The sequence below is a fragment of the Ochotona curzoniae genome, unplaced genomic scaffold (assembly GCF_017591425.1).
Source record: "Ochotona curzoniae isolate NIBS_2020 unplaced genomic scaffold, NIBS_Ocur_1.0 scaffold_4505, whole genome shotgun sequence".
Lineage (NCBI taxonomy): Eukaryota > Metazoa > Chordata > Mammalia > Lagomorpha > Ochotonidae > Ochotona > Ochotona curzoniae.
In genome coordinates, this window is record NW_024467118.1 from 32,212,230 (window position 1) to 32,234,188 (window position 21,959).

The 21,959-nt window shown below is 46.7% G+C and overlaps 1 protein-coding gene across 1 annotated transcript in view; it reads left to right on the forward strand.

The window, feature by feature from the left end:
• The window catches only part of INTS9 (integrator complex subunit 9), a 108,401-nt gene extending 86,442 nt beyond the window's left edge, over positions 1-21,959 (forward strand). Inside the window, exons 10-17 of the mRNA XM_040966466.1 lie at positions 150-330; positions 3,694-3,754; positions 8,023-8,194; positions 10,561-10,685; positions 12,628-12,795; positions 19,457-19,555; positions 19,746-19,883; positions 21,336-21,959. Of these exons, the coding sequence (XP_040822400.1) occupies positions 150-330; positions 3,694-3,754; positions 8,023-8,194; positions 10,561-10,685; positions 12,628-12,795; positions 19,457-19,555; positions 19,746-19,883; positions 21,336-21,512 (1,121 nt within the window). The 3' untranslated portion in view covers positions 21,513-21,959. The remainder of the gene's footprint in view (positions 1-149; positions 331-3,693; positions 3,755-8,022; positions 8,195-10,560; positions 10,686-12,627; positions 12,796-19,456; positions 19,556-19,745; positions 19,884-21,335) is intronic.

The window sequence follows — 21,959 nt, forward strand, 5'->3', positions numbered from 1 at the left end:
CAGATTAGAACTGGTGCCCCTATGTGATGCTGGCGTGTTCAAGGCAAGGACTTTAACCACTATGCCATCGCACCGGGCCCTATAGCCTACTTTTATAACATTCTACATTGTGATTTCATTTTTCTCACTTCTGTCTTCCACTTTTGCAGCTCTGACTGTCCGGAATGGCGGGAACGTGCTGGTTCCCTGCTACCCGTCCGGAGTGATCTATGACCTCCTGGAGTGCCTGTATCAGTACATTGACTCGGCTGGCCTCTCCAGCATCCCCTTCTACTTCATCTCCCCAGTGGCCAATAGCTCGCTGGAGTTTTCCCAGATTTTTGCTGAATGGTATGTCAAGATTCTCTCTGAATTCTATTTGCTATAGTGCAGTCAAGAACTCAGAAAATGATCCTGCTTTTCTCATATTATTGTGAAGCTTTTGGTTTATTGGTTTTCCGTTCCTATGAAGACAGAGTGTACTACTAGAAGGCAGATGTGAGGCACGGGGGGTTTAGAAGAACAGTTTCCAAGAAGGGAAGGATGACGTAACCTGCATTTTCAGAATCAGTCACAAAAATATTATATAATATACTTGCCATTTACATGCTAAACTCTGGCTGCTAAGTAAAAGTGAAATGAAGTGACATTGTAAAAAGTTAAAAGATTTTTATATCCAAGCTCATGTAGTTTCAAATGTATGATACACAGCCCGAGGGGACAAACTAGATTTTTAAAATTTTATTACCATCGTGTTTGACAAAATTGTGTTTTTAATACAGCAGAAAATGGATCGAACCCTAGAATAAACAAACTGCCAAACATTATCAATTTGTGAACATTTTTAGTTTTCTTTTTTTAAGATGTGTTTTTGAATGTAATTCCTTTGACCAAAAAGAAGGTAGAGAAAAAGTAAAGCAATTTACGACATACCAGATAGTGCCTGTGTGTGCTGGGTGCTGGGTGCTCTGGGTGCTGGGTGCTGGGTCTGCTGGGTGCTGGGTCTGCTGGGTGCTGTGTGTGCTGGGTGCTGTGTGTGCTGGGTGCTCTGGGTGCTGGGTCTGCTGGGTGCTGGGTCTGCTGGGTGCTAGGTGCTGGGTCTGCTGGGTGTTGGGTCTGCTGGGTGCTAGGTGCTGTGTGTGCTGGGTGCTGTGTGTGCTGGGTGCTGGGTCTGCTGGGTGCTGGGTCTGCTGGGTGCTGGGTCTGCTGGGTGCTGTGTGTGCTGGGTGCTGTGTGTGCTGGGTGCTATGTGTGCTGGCTGATGGCACACACCACGCAGAGCAAGCCTAATCCCTTTCTGGAGTGCAGAGCCAGCCGGACCCAGCATTTCCTAATGTCTCATTTAAACGTAACTTACACATCATTTGTCTTAACGTATGTTATTCTGCCCCCCACTTCTACAGCCTCCATTTTTGTGATTTTCCTCCCTGTAGTCAGGCAGGCTTCTCCATCCCACAGGCAGGTTGTGCATCTTCTACAGAACTGTCTGTTTTTGCTGGTACCCACAAAATGTTGGGATCTTTTTTCCCCAACATAGGAAGATTATCTTAAATAATTAATAGTCTACCCTAAGTACCACCTGAAGATTTATTCAGCTTCTAGTGGATTTCTTCATCTGGATCCTCAGTAAAAATAATAGAATAAAATCTCCGCGCCTTGTGGGCCCTGGAGATTGTGCCCCAACCAGGTGCGTGTTCTTCAGATCAATCATCACCTGTTTCATGTTGTCAATTTCTCCTTGAATAGAATTCAGGACTAATAAAATGGGAGCACTGCAAGTTGGTTTTGCATTTCTGATTTTTATGTAGTTAGTTTCCCACACACAGGCAATACACAATTTGTTGAGGAAAAAAAAGTTACAGAAAACAGTGCAAACATTGGCTAATTCCACTATCCAGAAATAACTTTACCACTGTAAGCATTCTGGTATATTCTTTCTACATTGGAATCATGCTGAATCTATGATTTTGAAAACTGCTTTAAAAAAAATTAAATATTAAAGCTTTATAAAATCTTTGAGAACAGAATTCCTGCATAACTGTATTATATCGTTTATGCATGATTTGTGTGTAGTTTAATTTAGTTAACTATTTTCTCAATGTTGGACAGAAGGATTTTGCCCAGTTTTTGCTGTCAGCAATAAATCCTCTTTTAGTACCATTCTGCTTCTGTATGACTATATCTTTTCCTTTAGGTAAGTTACTAAAAGCGGAATTACTGGAACAAAGGATATAAATATCTCCTAATGTTCATTATCTAAATTTCTTTCCAGAAAGATTTTTATATAAATTGTTTCCTTTTTGCTCGTTTTCTTAGTAAAATCTTGCTTTTCTCATATGTTTGAACTCCTTATTTATGTTTTAAAACACTAACTTTTTACATTTCTGTAAGCTTCCTACCCACCCCCATTTTGACACTTCTATTAGGAGGTTGCCTTTGGCCTTTTCACTGATTTTTTAGAATAGTAATGCTTTGGAATAATTTTAAATGTGGAGAAAATTAAAAGAATAGTACAGGGAGTTGCACTTTGCTTTTCACTCATTTTTCTCTGCTGTTATTTCACCTGGCCATACACGTTTGTTAGAAACTAAGAAATTAGCATTAACAAATTACTATTAACTCCCATCTTTATTCTGTTTATGTGAGTTATTTCCATTAAGATATTCTTTTTCTTTTCCATGATCCAATCCAATGTACCACATTGAGTGTGGGCCTTTGATTTTTGTGTGTGACATTTTTTGAGAGAAATTATTTAGCTGTATATGTTAAGAATTTTGGTCTGTTGTCCTGTTTCCTGCATTGACAAATGTCTTCCTATGTCACTGTACATAGTTAAGCACGATTTCTTCCCACTTTGTTACGGTTTATTTTCCCTTTTTGCCTCTACCCCCAATTATTTATTTCTATAATGTGGAAAGACATTATTGAATAATCTTAACGTTTTCAGAAGATGCATGTTTATTTTGCTTGGTAAACTTTTATATATTTTAGGTTTTATTTCTGAACTATCCTGATTTGTCGCTCTGTAGAGTCTTTTGGCCAGTGTGATGTTTTTAAAAGTTATACTGTGTATCACCCATACAGTGGTTTCTGAGTTGTAAACTTTTTGCCACATTTCTTTTGACCAAAGGTCTCTGTATTATTTAGACTTGTCTCTGACCAGAGAGAAATGTAGGTTTCTTCACAGCAGTTGGCAGTGGCAGCTCTGCTGCTCATGAAACAGTGCGTGCGCGGGGAGCATGTCTCCAAGAAAGGTAGAGGTTTTCTCCCTGAAAAGCGATCCCAGCTGACTGCAGTGTAACATATGGACTGAACCCTGAACCCTGCAGCAGAAAACAGAAGTGTCAGAATTGGAGCTTGATTCATTCTAACGTGATAAGGTTAATTTCTTGATGGGATGAACATGCCACTATGAAGTTAGCTTAGAGGGCATAGGAACACTGAACTCTTTGCACCTTTTCTGAAAATCTTTGATCTAACATAGCAAGCTTATTTATTAAGAAAATAAAATTTGGAATTTTAAGGGTTAAGAAAATGTACACAGAAAAACCTGTGTTCTGAATGCTGTCTGGGCGCTGGTTTTCAATTCACAGTGATGTTCACTGGCCAAAGATTTTTATATGAACTTTGTTGCGGGCGCTGCTGCCATTAGGTGGCACCAAACGCCACACTGCGTCCTTACTAACACGCTGCTCTGTTTCTCCTCTTCTGAAGGCTTTGTCACAACAAGCAGAGTAAGGTGTATCTCCCTGAACCGCCCTTTCCTCATGCAGAGGTAAGAAACAGTTATTGGGTCAGGGTGGAAAAGAAAGATATATAACTCCACTTGACTTAGATAGTGGGTCAGTAAATAAAAAATGCCACCAAAAAAAAGAGAACTCTATCTGTATATCTATATCTATATGTATAAATGCATTCCTTCCTTGCTTCCCTGGCACGGTAACATACTCTGAGTCCAGGTTTGTTTCTCCTTCTGTTACCATGGTGATACTACAATGTTTATATGGGCCTTAACCTGCCTCTGTTCTCGTGACTGAGTGAAGAATTGTATTCTAATATCAACCACTAGCTTTTTGTATTAACACATTTGTTTACTGTCAAAGGTTTTAATTATATAATCAAATATGTGTCTCTCAACAACTGTAATGGTGAAAGCAATTCTGTTTTTTAAAGAAAGCAGGAAAAATTCTCCCTCCCTCACATAGCTGAGGTTTCTGTGTAGCTGAATGGCCAGTCTGTTTCCTTTTTCTTTTTTTTAACATACACTTTTCCTTATGCCTCATACTCCTCGGCATACCGTGCACTTACTATAATAAATCCAACAGTTAGAAAATAGGATTGCTCCATTTTATTTTATTTTATTTTTATTGGAAAGTCAGATATACAGAGAGGAGGAGAGACAGAAAGGAAGATCTCCCACTGATGATTCACTCCCCAAGTGAGCGCAACGGCCAGTGCTACACTGATCTGAAGCCAGGAGCCAGAAACCTCCTCCGGGTCTTCCATGCAGGTGCAGGGTCCCATGGCTTTGGTCCATCCTCGACTGCTTTCCCAGGGCACAAGCAGGAAGCTGAATGGGAAGTGGAGCTGCCGGGACTAGAACTGGCACCAATATGGGTTCCTGGCACGTTCAGGGTGAGGACTTTAGCTGCTAGGCCACGGCAGCAGGCCCAGAATTTTTTTTCTAAGTGTGTTACCACATTACCACACATTCCTGTGTCCTAGATGACCTTATCCCATTAACAGGAATGCCAGCAGGCCAGAGTGGTGCCAGCAGGGTTAGGAAATGCACTCATCGTTAGGGCATGAAGAACCAGGCCTTTGCTATTGTTACTAGTGTCCATGAGAAAGTATGTCTGCCCATAGTACTAATTTCAAATTACAGTATCAAAATTCTGCCCCTACAGCTTCATTTCTAGTGGTCAAGTACAATTAAATTAGGTGGAAAGGTAGATGTGGATGAAAAAAATATGCGTATGAATTTATCTTCGTTTCAATGCATTGGTCAGTAGAGCTGCAGAAAGTATTGGCACTACCTGCAGAGGGACTCGAGCGTATAGACCTGCTGCTATTCTTAGAATCCCATTCATCTTCCTGACATCTGTGGGTGCAGTAGACTTACTCCCGTAGACAGCCATTCACCCATTTAACCAGGGTGACTAATGAGTATGGCCAGATAGGTTATAAAAAGAATGTTAGCGTTATTTATAGACATGGCACCTCAGAAAATTTGTGAAAATTTTAAATTAGAAAATGTTTACTTTGATGCAAGAATTATTCAGTTCATATATAGTTTTTCATAATGCATGTTTTCAATGCTTCATGCAAATGGCAGTACAGTACAGCTTACACAACCTGGAATTACAACCGGAAATGACCGCTGACTCTGTGTTTACTGTTCATATCCTCTCCAAACGTGTAACAGCTAATTCAAATCTCAGAGTATACTTTCCACTTCCTGTTAAGCTCAGCTTGTTCTAAGGGTTAAATCTTAAAGCGAATACCGTTTGGCTTCTCTTTGGCTAGACTTCCCAATTAGAGCCATATCGTGACTGTTCGGATGCCTTTGTTTGGACTCGGAGTTGTAGACTGGGTCCCCTGGGTGGCTGACAGCTGTAAGCCATGTCACAGATCATTTCCTTATCCATTAAACACTCTGAGGCAGTGCTGCTTTGATCCCATTAGTATGTGGAGTCTGGGAAGTGTGGTGCTTGACATCTTTGTGTTGCTGCAGTGAGCAGGCAGGGACAGGGCTTAGGCCGCAGACAGTTCCCGAGTGGTGTCACATGCTGCCGTTCGTGGGTTCCTGTTGATGGTGTTACTGGGAGTGTCACCTAGTGTTGTGCTTCGGGAGCCTCTCGGCGAAAAGCATGGACCTCTGGCTGAGCAGCTGGTTGGGATGCTGATGGCCCATGTCACAGTGCCTAGGTGCAAGTCTCCACCCCGCTCCTGGTTCTACTTCTGCTGCAGTTCACTTCGGGGGAAATGAGCTCCCCGCCCCCCGGGTAGGAAGGCTGGATCAAGGCTTCAGCCTACACCAGCCCCAGCCATTCAGGCAATGATCCAAAGAACGGGAGATTCTCATTCTCTCTCTCTCTCTCTTCCTCTTTATTTTCTCCTTCTTCCATCCCCCTTCTCTCCCTCCAGCCCTCCCTCCACCTTCCTCCAGCATCCCCCATCTACCTCTCTGAAATAAATGTGAAACTAAGTAAATAAATTTTAAAACATGCTTATACACGCTCTGTGAAACACACTTGCAGTTGTGTGTATGGCCTGCTTCTTAATACAACTTTCTCTGTCCTGGGGCCAAAATCTCCCAAATTCCTCCGAAAGCCGGTGTGGTCCTTGTCTTTACTGAGTTGCCACAGTAACTTAATGCAGCTTGCACTCTCACGAACAGTTCCTGTACTGGACAACATTTTCCTGTGTGAGGAACCTATTGTTGCCTGGTGATTCACAAGTGTTGGGAAGGTTATTGTATTCCCAGTATGTGGCATTGAGGACATCAGGCTAGAACGGGAGTGTCGGGAAGCCGTGTCTAAAAGTCTGTTAATGTTACTCCAAGGACTAGCCTTTCCCATCTCTTCCAAACGTCACCCTGTAAGTGAGATCCTTGGCTAATGCCATGCCCTTGTACAGACGATTCCCAGAATGTTCTGACTTTGCAGTAGTTGGGAATATTTATTCAATAGAAAGCATGCTTTGAGTGTTGATCTCTTCCTGAGCTAGTGCGATGCAGTGCAGCACTGTCTGGCAGTGCCCAGGCAGCAGAGTGAAGCGGGCACATGCTCTGCCACGGACTGTGCTGCTATGCTGGGAAGTTTGCGAGTTTGGATGCATTACATGTGTTTTTGACATGACAGGTTTTGAGGATGTAACTCCATTTTAAGTCAAGGAGTATCTGCTATGGGGCTTTTCTGTTAGTAGTAATAAATGGTATTTTTAGGAGCAGTTTTAGATTCACTACAAAACTGGGCAGAAAGTACAGTTTCCATATGCTCCCTTTTTGCACATTATATAACCTCCTCCAGGATCAATATCTCCCACCACGTGGTACACTTCTTACAGTTGGTGAATGCTGAAGTACATCCGCAAGTCTGAAGTTTGCAGCAGAGTTCACTGTTGATGTTGTCCGTGCTGCAGGTTTGGGCACAAGTGCAATGACAGGATTCCTCGGGGCATCATGAGGAGATTCCCCCTCCTGAAACTCCTCGCTGCCCTACCTTCCCGTCCCGCTGTGCTAGTCCCAGACGACCGCTGGCTTTCTTACTATCTTCGTAGTTCTACCTTTCCCAAAAGTTCATGTCTTCGAAGTCTTAATAGTATGTAACCTTCTCAGATTTCTTCTTCCACTTTTAGTAATAGATTCCTCCATGTATTTGCAGTCTGGTAGCACACCACTTTTCACTGCCGAAAAATACTCCAGTCCCTTGATGGTACACAGTTCATCCATTCACCTGCAGAGGGACATCTTCATTGTTTCCAAGTTAATTATGTATCTGTAGTTTTTCTTATACGTTTTCAATTCCTTTGATAAATACCAAGTGGCAGTATGATTCCTGGCGTGTATGAGAAAGGTATGCTTAGTTCTGTAGGAAAGCACGCACTGCGTTCCAAAGCAGCCGTAACATTTTGCATGCCCCCAGCCATCAGTGAGGCCCAGCTTCTCCATATCTTCACCAACATCTGATGTTGATGTTGTGAATTTGGGCCATGCTAATAATTGTATAATGACATCTATGTCGTTGCTTTAGTTTTCATTTCCCTGATGACACATGACATTAAATACTTTTCAGTGTGCTTGTTTGCATCTGTCTGCTTCAGGGAGGTGTCTGTTCAAGTCTTTTGCCTGTCTTCAAATTGGGTTCTTTCGTTGGTAAGAGTTTGTCAACTTTGAGTGATAGTGCTCTGGGAGTCTGCTGCAGATACTCTGGCCCATTCGCTGCTCTCTTGTCATGTTTAATTTGGCTCTGTATACCCCCTTGGGATTTGGTGGTTCTTCTAGATAGGCTAACGTCTCTTCATCTCCTGTATGCCATCCAGCTCATCCAGACCAACAAGCTGAAGCACTACCCCAGCATCCACGGAGACTTCAGCAATGACTTCCGGCAGCCGTGTGTGGTGTTCACTGGGCACCCTTCCCTCCGGTTTGGGGACGTGGTCCACTTCATGGAGCTCTGGGGAAAATCTAGTCTCAACACTGTTATATTCACAGGTAAATTTCAAAGACAAACAAAGCTCTGCTCTTTCCCCTGAAACCACTGGCAAATATGCCTACCAGACGGAGTCCCGGGAATGGTTTCACAGTATTGGAAGGCATAAATATGAACCTTACTTCACTGTGTGTATCAAGGAATAAAAAACCCACAAGGAAAAGAGACTAAAGCAACATGTTCTGTTAGATAATTGTGTTCCAAAACATAGCTTTGATTTCTGTGGTGTTTTCCTGAAAGGCAGAGTGACAGAGGCAGAGAAAAAAAGATCTTCTGTCCATTGGTTGGTTCACTTCGCAAATGCCCATAATAGCCAGGGCTGGGGCAAGCCAAAACCAGGAGCCATGAACTCCATCCTGGTCGTTCATCTGGGTGGCAGGAGCCGGAATATGTGGGCCATGATCTGCTGGCTTCCCTGGACACTGGATCAGAAGCAGTTGAGACCCAAGCCAGTACAGCTGGTAGTATGGGCTACCCACATCAAACGCATGAGCTTAATGTGCTGTGCCTTGGCAGACTACTTCTGGTTTGTAAAGACTTTTGATAGAATTATAAACTATCTCAAGCACTTTAGAAATTCTAGTATTCAGACTTGTTTACCTACATGGATCTTTCTCCTTTAATTGTTTATTCTGGCTTGCAATTTGTTTCTCATCATGACTTTGGAGGGTTTTGTCTGGGTTCATTGTGGCCAATGAGTAGCCTTGTCTGAGGTTGGTGTTCTGTGAAGTTGAGGTTCCATCAGAAGGCCACTAGAGCCTCACCCTGGGTGCCAGGCCACCTCCTGGGAGCACCACAGCCGAGCCGGAAGTGCCCGGAAAGCTCCCAGCCACAGACACAGGCTCTCTCTTCTCCGGCCTCCTTTAGGTAAATACAAAGGAGGTTAAGCCGAGGGATGTTTATTCACAATACCCAGAACTTCACTCTTGCCAGGAGTTTGCTCACAAGACAATGTTGTGTGCAGTTGGTCTACCCTGCCTCTTTGAATGTGTTGTGACTCATGGCCACAGTATTGACATGGGGAATAAGAAGGGCTGACTTGAATGTACATTTTTCTTTAGTCTGTTAAGAAAAAAAATCAAGATTTATGTGGTCACTTGTGACCAAACTGTGAGTGATGAGGAGTTTGTATTTAAACTGTTCTGTTAGGCTTCCAGAGCAGCCCTGCTGACAACCGATAGTGTGAGAAAGAAGTTTCAAGCCACTTTCCCGTGTTTGCTTTATGTTGACTGGACACATGAGAAAGGAGCCAGCTGTCTTTCCTGCCTGGATGTTCTTGCGTCTACTCACAGTAGTAACCCTAGTCAGGAATTTCTGTCAGGAGTCTGGAGACACTGGAGGTGTGAAGCCGTCTCAGCAGAAGCCTGGGTGGCTGCGGGCTCCTGCTATGGTCCACTGCTTCCTGGGTGTGCGGGGAGGCCGCCTTGATGCGGACCTCACACGTGCGTGTTGACTTTGGGCATGTGACAAGATTTGATTCCCATGATTTATGTCAGACCTCCACGTGGTGACATCATTGGTTATTCTTTGTATTTAATCAGTATTTTGTGGGGAACATTTTGAAATTATGAATGTTCTTCCTCAAATTTGTATCTACATTGGTTTTTTTTTGTTTTTTTTTTTTTTTAGTGTTTACTGATGAGTCTTATCTGTGTATTACTGTGGTGATTGCCAAGTGAAACTTTTTGGAAAGTTGTTATTTATTTTAAATTTATTTATTGTACCAAAGAACTTTCTGTTCTTCCCATAACTTTTTTATTTTTCTCTTTTTAGGATTTTTTTTGTTTGTTTTATTTTATTTGAAAGGCAGATTTTACAGACAAAGCAGGAGAGACACAGAAAGAAAGATCTTTAATCTGCTGATTCATTCCCCTGAATGGCTGCAGTAGCCATAGCTGAGCTGATCTGAAGCCAGGGGCTTCTTTCCAGGTCTCACATATGGGTGTAGGGACCCAAGGTTTTCAGACAATCTCTATTGCCTTCCTGGGTCATAACCAGGGAGCTACACCTAAGATAGAGCAGCCAGTACCCATAAGGCATGCCAGTGCCACAGGCAGAGAATTAGCCCACTATGCCATTACACTGTCCCAATCCCCGATGGTTTATTCCCTCATTTATCTGGTTATCTGTGGTGGCAACTTGAACACACACATTCACACACACCTTGAGTACGAAACGAATCCCCTGGGTCCACCCCTGCCCCATACCTCTCTCCCTATTTGGAACTCCTTTTCCTCCTTTCAGCTACATGAAACTGGCTGCTCACAACCCCAGCCACACTGATCTGCTCCACCATAGCCAACCAGCACCACAGGGGGCACCTCCTCCATTGCCCACCCTCTGACATTGCTTCCTGTCCTTTGCTTAGAGCCAGACTTCTCCTACCTGGAAGCGCTGGCTCCCTACCAGCCCCTGGCCATGAAGTGCGTGTACTGCCCCATTGACACACGGCTGAACTTCATCCAGGTGTCAAAGTTGCTTAAAGAAGTGCAGGTAAGGGAGAAAACCTCTTCTTGTGTCAGTTAAGTCCCACGGAGCACGTCGCGGGAGGGGCTGGCTGTTCGGCTGCATTTGGGTTCTTGTTGCCCTCAACTCCAGAATGTCTGCAGAATCCTGGGACATGCAGTCATCGCCCCTGAAACTTAAAAGTAATCAGCTGACTCCATACCCTCAAGAAAGTCTCCATCCACTCCGGGAGCGTGGCCACTGAGGTGGAGGACTGTGCAGTGTTGCCAGGAGAGCCAGTATCTCAGTACAGCTCTGTCTGAGTCTCACTGTCGTTGGCTCATCACCTTCTTCCCTGCACAAAGGGAAGAGGCAGTTGAGATGAAGTGATGGACTAAAAGGCGACTAGGGCGGATTCCTGCCCAGGAAGAGGGCAGGTGCAGAGACCAAGGTGCCACAGCAGACTAGCGACCCCTCAGCTGGTCAGCCTCCCCCAGCCCAAAGCACATGGCCCATGGCAGTCAGTCAGGAAGCCAGCTGAGGACAGGTGAGAAGACACTTCCTGGTTTCCCATGGCCTCGTGTTTCTGGTGCCCTGGTGCTTCCTCTCGCCGCTTCACCTGGTCGTGTCTTGGGTGTGACGGCCTTCTCCTGTGGGCGTGATGGCCTCCTCACCTTACATGGGTATGAAGGCCTCCCTTCACATTGGCCTACAGGTTCTCCTCCTCCTCCTCACAGACCTCTGACCCCAGAACAGGAGGCCCTTATACCAAGGTATAAGATCACTCCAACTAGAAAGCTGAAGCGCCTCAGGAAGCGGGAGAGAATGGATTCCGTTACTAACGTGCTCCCCGTGGAGGGAGGCTGAGCTTTCTGCAGGTGTGTTAAGAGCAGTCAGCTTGTGGCCTAGGTGGAGTGATTTTGTGTCCCTCCAGTCCCACCCCCGGTGCTCATCCCTGTCCTAGGAGAAATAATTGATTGCTTGTTTTCTCTGAGTAACTTCAAGGCCCAGTCAATAAACCAACTATCCGCTATTTCTACCCCCATGCCAACACCTGAAGCCACCTGGGCTCCACCTTGGGAGTAGAAGCCCGGGAAGTCCTCAGGCTGTGTGATTGTCAAGTCACAAATCTGAAACAATAGCCAAGTCAGGAAAACAAGGAAAAGGCAGTTTGAGAAGAGAAGTGTTTGTTAGGCCTAAGGACTTCAGATACAACCAGCTTTCCCTGGTGGGAAGCCTGATTCTTTAAGAACCCTGTAGCTTGGTTCAAACTCTTAAGTAAAAGCAGGAGCAATATAGCAGCCTATAGGCTGCCAACAGTAGTTTTGAGTTACATGGCATTGGACCAAGTAAATATTGTTTTCCTAATTTCTTTTTTTCTTTCACAATGACAAATACATTTCATCTAACATTTTCTATTTCTGATCCACAGTCATGCAGAGCTGTGCATACAACCGCTTGCCTAACACCAGTTGACCTACAGATTCCAGAAAAAAAACCTTAAACCAGAATACCACACTAGCACACACAGCTTGAAGAGTTCCTACTCTGTCAGCCAGCCTGGAGCTTCCAAAGTTGATGCGCTGTCAGTGTTACAATGGTGTGCCCTTAAGGCGCTGAGAGACCAGCTGGGAGGAAGCACAGGAAGTTACCAGGAAAGTCACTTTAATATAATGGGAAAAGAAAATAAAAAACTGAGCCAGGAAATCCTTCACTCTCAGGATGACCAGCAGTCCAGGGATTTTCCTTGAAGTCTTCACTCTGTTCCCCAGTGTGCATGCATGCGCACACACACACACACACACACACACACACACACACTCATACTCACACTCATCTCCCCTTTCACTGGGCAAGGAGAGTTCCTGGTGGCCTGCCAGTAGTGAGCTTTAGCCCCCAGGAAGACCGAGTCAGTGAAGGAATGTGCTTTCTCGACAGCCTCCTCTGTGTCCCCGCCTTCTCCCTTGACCCTGCCCCACTGTCTCCTCAGCCCCTGCATGTGGTCTGTCCGGAGCAGTACACGCAGCCGCCGCCAGCACAGTCCCATCGCATGGACCTCATGATGGACTGCCAGCCCCCAGCCATGTCCTATCGGCGAGCCGAGGTCTTGGCCTTGCCCTTCAAACGTCGGTATGAGAAGATCGAAATCATGCCAGAGGTGAGCTGCGCTGGTTGCCATGGTTGCACTTGAGTTTTGGACACTGGAGCCACTGGTCAAAAATGACCCAGAGGTCACTTTTCTCTTGGCTTTGTGTCAAATGTGAATGAACCAGAGACCCTCCCACAATGAACTGGGAAGAGGCGTGGACGTCCCAGGGCTTTCTTATTTCTCAGGTAATGTTAACAGGACCTCTTCTGTCGGTGTTGAGCAGTGTGGTCAGCTGACCAGCTCACAGGCCAGAGCCTCGAGACAGGCAACCAGGTGTCAGCTGTGTCCTCAGCTACCTCAGCACAGGGGTTTTCCTCGTCTCTCCAGAGCCACACGAGTGAGTCAAGTCTCGCTTCATTCAGAGCTTCAGGCAACCCAAAAAGGACTGTCACTCATATACACTGTAGCACAAGTCTGAGCACATTTTTATTCTAGCACATTTGAAGTATTTATAGTTCCATGAACTCTGAGCTGCTGTTTCAGTAGGGACAGAGTCAGAAGCACATGTGGGCTGTGTGGGACTTGTCTGAGCGCTGAGGGCATCACCTGCTGGGCAGCTGACAGTGGGAACGGTGGGAGGCTCTTTCTAGCTTCCTTTTCCCTCTTGAGACAACTTGAGCATGTTTTGTACAGACACAAAAGAAAAGGGATAATATGTTGTTAATACCAGTATGCCCCAGATTCTTTGTGGAGTTTGGGGTTCCAAAGTGGCCACCAACTCCTGCATCTGTGGTCTAGCCTCCTGAACAACACTTATGCAGGGACTCTCATGGCCATCATAGGGACCTAGTTTCTAGACTTCCAGGGGCTTTCCAAAATTAGCCAGTAAAGCAACAGATAAGTGAATCAATTAATAATTAATGTATATAAAATTGATTCAGCAACCAAACTAACAAATTTTTTAATACAATAAATCCTCTTTTTTTCACAATGGCAAATAAAAGTGGATAATGAGTCACATTCTGTAACCACTCCTGCCTTGTTCATGTTCCATGGAAGGAACTCTCCCTTATGACTGCTGTCAGCACCCAGCGGACAGGGAGCCTGTGCAGGATGGAGGGCTGCAGGTGTGGGGCACTGGGTGAGCAGAAGGCCTCTGGGCTGCAGGCTGCTTCCTGGGCACAGTGGCAGAGGCCAGTGGCAACAGTCTGCAGGCTCTGCAGCACATTCTGCACAGTCACTTGTTAATCTTTAAGGAATTTGATTGTTGAACATAGTTTTTAAAAAAGCTATTTGTAGTTAAGTCATTGGTTTAGACTAAATTATAATTTCAAAACAATATTTTTTTCTTATAAACGTTATTAACTAGTTATAAAATAAAAAAAGGAGAGTCAAGGAACCAGAGGTGGTACAGCATGTTAAGTTGCCGCCTGCAATGCCAGCATCCCATATGAGCACCAGCCCATCCACTGCAATCCAGCTCCCTCCTGCTGTGCCAGGGAAAGTAGCAGAAGATGCCCCTGCCACCTGTTTGTAGGGGCCCCGCATGAAGCTCCAGCCATCACTGTTCTGGCCATTTGGAGAGTGAACTAGTCAATGGATGGAAGTGAACCAGTAATGGATGAGAGCTAACCAACAAATCATCCCCAGTTTTAACTTTATGGTTGGTTTGTATGTTGTTTGTGACTTTTTCTTTTTCTCCATATTTTGCTTTTCTTAATGTTAAAGGCACCGACCCAAGTGCCATGGGCTTATTTCTGTCAGGTGTGTTAACACCTTGTGCCATCACAGCAGCCCCTTCTGTCTGATAGTTTCCAGTGGCTTACACTGAAGGCTTAGGTTTGTTTTATTTTAAAGATTTATTTATTTTTATTGGAAAGTCAAATATAGAGAGAGGAGCAGGAGAGACAGAGAGGAAGATCTTTTATCCGATGAGTCACTCCCGAAGTGACTGCAACGGCCGGTGCTGCGCCAATCTGAACCGGGAGCCAGGAACCTCCTCCAGGTCTCCCACACGAGTGCAGGGTCTCAAGCTTTGAGCTGTCCTTGACTACTTTCCCAGGCCACAAACAGGGAGCTAGATGGGAAGTGGAGCTGCCGGGATTAGAACTGGCGCCTATATGGGATGCTGGCACATTCAAGGTGAGGACTTTGGCTGCTAGGCCACGGCGCTGGGCCCAAAGGCTTAGGTTTAGATTCCTACACCCAAGGCCAGCAGTTCTCCAGATGTTTTGGTCTTAGGACTCCCTGAAAATCAGAATCTTTTGGAGCTTCTGTATATGTTGGTTATACCTGTTGATACTTTAAAAATATTAACTCACTAAAAAATAGTAATATACACCAATTATGTGTAAATATAACTGTAGAATTAGCACCAAAGTAAAAGTCCCACTTGCAATATCAGAGGTAACTTCTGATGAGATTTTATTGCATGGCCTTGTCTGTTCACTTTGCACATGCGCGCACGTGTGTGTGTGTGTGTGTGTGTGTGTGTGTGTGCGCGCGTGCAGGGGAATCATGCTTCATATACTGCATTTTCACCCACAGTATATTGTATCATTAAGGATATTTTAGAGGCTTCCATTTCATTGAATTCTTTAAAAAGATTGTTTATGTATTTGAAACTCAGAGCTACAAAGAGAAAGACTGTTCAGCTGCTGAGTCAGTCCCCTGATGACTGCACAGTAGCCAGGCCCAGGCCAGGCAGAAGCCAGGAGCTTCCTCTGGATCCCTCCATGGGGGTTAGGGACCCAAACACTTGGGTATCTTTTGCTGCTTTTCCCAGCCATTAGCAGGGAGCTGACTCAGGAGTGGAGCAACCAGAAGGCAAACCTCCGTGAACCAGCACCCATATGGGATGCCAACGTTACAGGTGGTGGGTGTACTCACTACACCACAGTGCTGGCCCCTGCAAGCTGCAGTTTTAACAACCACATACAATGGTCAGTTTTAAGTGTATCTAATTATCTAACTATTCCTTTACTGGTTGAGACTTAGTACTTCTGGCTTTTCTATATTATCAGTGATACTTCAAGAACAGTCTTTTACAGAGATCTTCGCCCATAGGAAAATGTTCCACCATTGGGATTTCTGCTTCAAGGATTTGGAATGTCTGAGTATTTATGATTGTAGGTTATATATGCTGCTATTCCCCAGAGAGGGCAGTGGCTGACACTCCAGCAGCAGAGCTGGAGACAGTTCTGCTTCCTTGTTAACATCAGATGTCCCTCTGTTGTTCTCTTCCAACTTCAGCTGAGATTTTTCTGCTTACATAAATGCACATTGATAGCTCCTTTTGTTTGTTTAGTTCAGTCTGAGTTGCTACAGTGTTTTAACCCTTTTGATCCATTTAGTGGAAACCCCCAGTAAAAAGAACACCCTAATGTATCTTGAGATGATGGTAAGATTCATTAGGAAAAAAGAAAGCACCATTCCTAGACAAGACGCGAGGCTTTGGTAGTCCCACACACGTCCTGCTTCCCAGAGTCCACCGAAAACGTCTGTAAGAAACGCTTAGAAACTGCCTCTGAGCCCAGGTGGGAGTCCCTTGTCATGATTCAGTAATGTCAAGTCCATAACCTGGGGAGCAGGTGGCCTGCGAGCTGGGAGAAGCCTTCGCTTCCCTCCATCTCACTCTGTTCTTCAGGGAAACACCCACACCCTCTGTGGCAGGTGCTGACGGCTCTAGCTCACCGTAGGTCCAGGGGCCCGCCCGAGGCTCGCTAGGCCTGAACCGCTGCTGGGGCCCACATGTTCCTGTTTCCCTTGTTCTGTCTTTTGCTTCCAGGAGGGGTCCTTCCCCCCACCATAGGGTGCCCGAAAGACGGGATCCTAAGGACCTTGGACATGAAGCTGAAAAGGGAAAGAACAGCTGTTTATTTGAAAGGAGAGTGACAGAGAGGCAGAGCTCTTGCTCACTGCTTCACTCCACACTTGCTTGCAACAACTAGGGCTGTGTAGGCCAAAGCTAAGAAACAAGAACCAAGTTGAGGTCTCCCACATGAGTGGCAAGGACCCAAGTCGTTGAGCCATTGCCTGCTGCCTCCCAGGGCACATGTGAGTAGGAAGCTAGAATTCAAAGTGAGCTTGGGACTTGGACAGACCCAGCACCCTTCTTGGAGTGTGGGGTTCTAAGTGACATCTTACTTGCAGCACCAAACACTGTCACAGTCAGAAGAAAGCGCTTGTCGTCTGTGGTCAGTGGTGTCACTGTGATGAGAGTGCCCTATCTGGGGTCACTGGTGGCCACCAAGAGCCTGTTCCATGGCCCCCAGAGGGGGTGGGACACACCACTGAGCCCTGCCCGCAAAGCAGACATGGGTAATGTGGGAGTCTAGCTAGACTTGAACTTGCAGCCCAGATTGGCTGAGAATTGACAACCAGGTTATGGCTATCCCCCAACAGAGTGATTTCTTTAAAGATTATTTTATTAATTGAAAGATAGTCACAGAGAGATTGGGAAAAACAGTAAGATCGTCTGTCTACTGGTTCACTCTCAAAATGCCTGCAGTAATCAGGGCTGGCTCCATCTGGGTTTCCAAAATGAGCAGCAGGGGCCTATGTGCTTAGGCCATCTTCTGCTTTCCCAGGTGCGCTAGCAGAGAGCTGGCTCAGAAGCTGGGCAGGCAGGGTTTGAACCAGTGCACTTACATCGAATGCCAGCCTCACTGGCAGCAGCTTAAGCCACACACCATCATCCCCCGCCCCGCAACAAAGCTATTGTAGAATTGTTTTTCAAGTATGTCTGAATGTTGCTGGATTAGAATGAAAGGTTTCTTCCTCAAGGAAACGAATCAGTTCCAAGAAATAGCATATGGTAGATGAGTGAGGAAGCTCTTAGACTTATTTTTTATCTGTCAATAATTCTGTGTGTCTGTGTCGTCCCTGTCCTCCCTCCTCCGCAGCCCAACGCGGAGCTCCAGAGCGTGGGCCCTCTCCTTTCTCTCTCATTGCCGTCTGTTGATCCCCGATGGAACGTTAGAGAATGCCGACATTCTCAAAGTGCAATGCAGGGATGGCATTTGGCCTAGTAGGAAGACGCCACTTGGGATACAACCCACGCCCAGTGGCCTGGGTCCGGATGTAATCTCTCCACCTGCACGGTAGGAAATCCGAGGGCAGGGCTGCTAGGAAGGCCCCAGCTCCCTGCAGTGCCAACAGGAAAAGCACATTCCTGGCCTGGGAACAGGCTGTGTTTGCCACCAGGCTGCAAGCCAGGGCTCTGGGACTTGGGAACTCACTTGGGCCCAGGGCGGCTGTCTGGGCCTTGGGGCTAGTGCTGGTCACTGGAGGACAGACGGAGTCGTACCGGAGGCCAGAAGGGATGAAATGCTGTACTTGTATTTAGAGTGAGGGAAAGCTCTGCTAGGTTTTTGAGACCTTGTAGGGTTTTTGTTTCAGTTCTGGACTAACATGAAAAGCTTAACCTTTTGAAGGAATTCAGTACTCTATTTTCACAGAGAAAATGTGGGATTTGTGCCTGGCTTAGTTCATTTAACACAGACACACGGATGTTGGGATGTCATTCTTATGGCTGAGCAATATTCCATTGTGTGTGTACATCATTTTGTCAATTTGGCACTGAATTTCATAGCTTGACTTGTGTGCAGAATACTATAATAAAGATGGGAGGCGGGCATTTCTTTCCCATGTTGATTTTGTTTCCTGCATATACATTCCCAGCAGTGGGACAGCTGCTCCATGTGGTAAGTGTGTTATGTTTTCAGGCAGCTCCAGCCTGTTCTCACCAGCAGTGTCAGAGTTACTTTTCTGCCCAGCTTTGTTAGCATTTGTTATTATTTATGACCACAACCATTCTAATTGGACATCTCAGTTGTAAGGAGTGTGGCGAGTTTGCTGAAAGCCACATGAAAGATGGCAGGGTGGCTCTGGCAGTCCAGATGGTGTCCTGATTTGTGTCTAACAAAAGGGAGACAGGCAGGGATCATCAACCTAGGGTCCAGTGTGTGGGTGACACATGGCTGGCCCCGCATGGCCTCTGCTGAGAGCTCAGGAACCCCAAATAAAAGTTCCAGAAAATGGATGTTTGCTGGGAAGGCTGGTCAGCTGAGTTCTTGCTCTCTTCCCAGCCAAGTTGGCCACTCCGACTCCTGTTTGTCATCTTTCTTTAGGATTCTTGTATGTATGTGAAAGGTGGAATTAGAGATTTTCCACCTGCTGGTTCACTCCCCACATGGCTGCAATAGCCAGGCTGAAGTAGGACCTTCATCCTGTCTTCCACCTGGGTCCTGGGGTCCCAGCCCATGGGCCATCTTCCGCTGCTGTTCTCAGGACAGTAGCAGGGAGCTGAATCAGAAGTGGAGAGGTCAGGACAGGAGTTGACACCTCTAAAGGATGCTGGTGTCGCAGGCAGCGGCTGTATGTGCTGCACCACACACCAGTTCCCTCCCTCCTGTTTTATTGCAATTGGTAGAGGGGTTGTGTGTGCTTTATCAGTTTGTTCAAGTTTAACTTTTTCCCTTAAAATTTCAGAATAAAATAAAATGAGTTACATCAATCGTGAGAAGCACAGCCCACCAGGCTGGGCAGGCACACGCCACCAGGTGAGGGGCGTGTGAGCCGCCTCTGTTGCCAGCCTGGATCTCCTCTGGGAAGGGCTGAAGTCCCAGGTGGCCTCAGGGCACTTGACTTTGGGACCCCTGCGTCAGCGCTGCCTTCCCTCCTACGTGGGGCCATCCCACCTGAACCTCCCCCCCGCTTTTGCTTTCAGCTCGCAGACTCCCTGGTGCCCATGGAGATCAAGCCTGGCATTTCCTTGGCAACCGTCTCGGCTGTGCTGCACACGAAAGATAACAAGCACATTCTCCAGGTACCGGGTGGGGGCAGCAGGTGGGAGCCAAGAGGGACCCACAGGACTGTGAGAACTGCAGTGTCCCCCTGCCCCCCAGGACAGTGCTGGCACACAAGCCGCACCCCAGACCTGGCTGGCTAGATGATGCCAGCTCATGGTGGTCTGCCCTGGCCCCCACACTCAGAACCATGTTTCCATCCTGCTCCAGCCCCCACCCCGGCCTGCGCAGCCCCCAGGCGGTAAGAAGAGGAAGCGGCTGACGGAGGACGTGCCAGACTGCCAAGTTGTGAAGCCTCTGTTGAGCGGCTCCATCCCCGTGGAGCAGTTCGTGCAGACCCTGGAGAAGGTGAGCACTCCCACACCACATGAAAGGAGGTCTGCCTTCTTGCTCGTCGTCACCTTCATTAAGTGTCTGCTGTCCAAGCTGCTGCCCTGTGACATCTGCCTGGTCCAGGGTCCTGCTGGGCAAGGGTGCGAGGACTTGCACCCAAGGAAATGCTGTCCCTCTCCTGGGGCGTGCCAGTTGGTTCTCTCTACCAGCTCCTCCATTCTGTCCTAGGCAGCAGGGAGGCTGCTCCCTAAACCCCATTTCCTGCAGGAAGTAAAGAACAGACTTCCTTAAAAAGCCTAAATGTGACATAGGGAGTAGAGTAGGGAAAGCCAGGATCCAGGATCTGTCGTGACCCCTTGCTGGCCAAGGAGAGCTGGGTTGGCAGGGAACCTGGAAGCAGCTTCCTGCAGCTCCCTGCTGGCTCGGGACAGCAGCACTGCCTGGGAGGACACTGGTCCTGCCCTTCTCCTTGGGCCACCCCATGGCTGCTTCTCCCAGAGAAGGGATTTCCTGAACTTATGGAAATGCAAAAATCCAACCTTAAAGGTTTTGTGATTCTGGCTTCAGTCCCATGACTTTAATCCTAATGCTACAGTTGTGCTTGAGAATCTTGATAGGAGGGAGAAGGAAGTGGCCATAAGATAGTACTGTTGGTTAGTTACAATTCTTGCAAAAAGCCATTACAACCCAGCTACAGGCACCACAGATGAGCGTCTTGGCTCCGCCCTCCTCACAACCTGCCAGGACTCCTGGCCCCTTTTAGTGGACCTCAAGCCTGGATCCTTTTTAAGAAACAACCTGCTTTGCCAGAAAGACCTTTATTAGTCTTCTGCTGGGCTCCTCTGGCCCTTGGTCTCTAGGTCCTGACTTTGGAAACTCGTCTTCTTGTGGCACAAACGTCAGTACTTGCCCAGACTACACGGGGCCTTCATACGGGCAGGCAACCTCCCACCAGGAAGGCTTTCTACCTGGTGTGTGGCCCTGTTAGGTTACTTCTTCCCAGGTCATCTTCACCTTTGTCTCATTTTAAGAAAATTACCCCATCAGCAGTAAATTTTTGCTGTGATGCCTCATCCACTAGCCCCAGGCTCCCATGCAGAGAAGTATGAGCAGTGGCATTTTCACAGGAGCTCTGAGTGGCTCATGAGCGTGGTGCTCAGGGCCGGGGAATGGCTCTCTTGTCCGACTCCAGACGTCAGGGGCTTGGATGAACCCCTGCAGGAATTGTAGCAGTCCAGGCAGGTTGTGGGAATTCTGTGTCTAGCATGAGATCTTGCATTATTGGCGACATTCTATAAAACTGAGTTGTATTACTGTATAGGCCATGTAGCTAGTAGCAGGAAGTTGAGGAAAATCCAACATGCTCATTTTTAGAACCAGCAGGTGCAATCCTGCAATGATGCCTCTTCGAGCTGCTCTTGCTTTCCTGTACCTGTCAGCCCATCCTTTTCTTTTCTCCCGGAGCAGCATGGCTTCAGTGACATCAAGGTAGAAGACACAGCTAAGGGCCACATCGTCCTGCTCCAGGAAGCCGAGACGCTTATCCATATCGAAGAAGATTCAACCCATATCATCTGTGACAATGATGAGATGCTCAGGGTACGACTGAGGGACCTGGTCCTCAAGTTCTTACAGAAGTTCTGAGTGGGACAAAGGAGCACTTCCTACAGCCCTTGGCTGGCTGCCCAGCCCAGGCCAGCAGGAGCGGGGGACAGGCTGCTGTCCATAGTGTCCTTTGGATCAGTGAACAAAGAGGTGACTCTAGACAGTCATCTAGAGTGAGGGCCTGGGTCTGCTGGTCAGCTTGCCTAGCACTGTGTCAGGAATGTTCCCTGGGAGCTTTCGATCTGCTTCCTTCAGCCCTGACCTCCTTGCAGCTGTCAGCAGCAGCTCTCCCCAGCACTGGGGGTGAGGGAGGAAGTACAAAGATGCCGCCTACTCGGGCTGTGTGTTCAGGGCCTACTAGCTTCACACAGCAGAACCGGTCTTTGATTAATTCTGTTTCCTATAAGCCCCCAAATTAGCAATGGGAATCTTCATATATCTTTTATACTGTGGCCCATTTTGTTAATAAACATTTTTATATAAGCA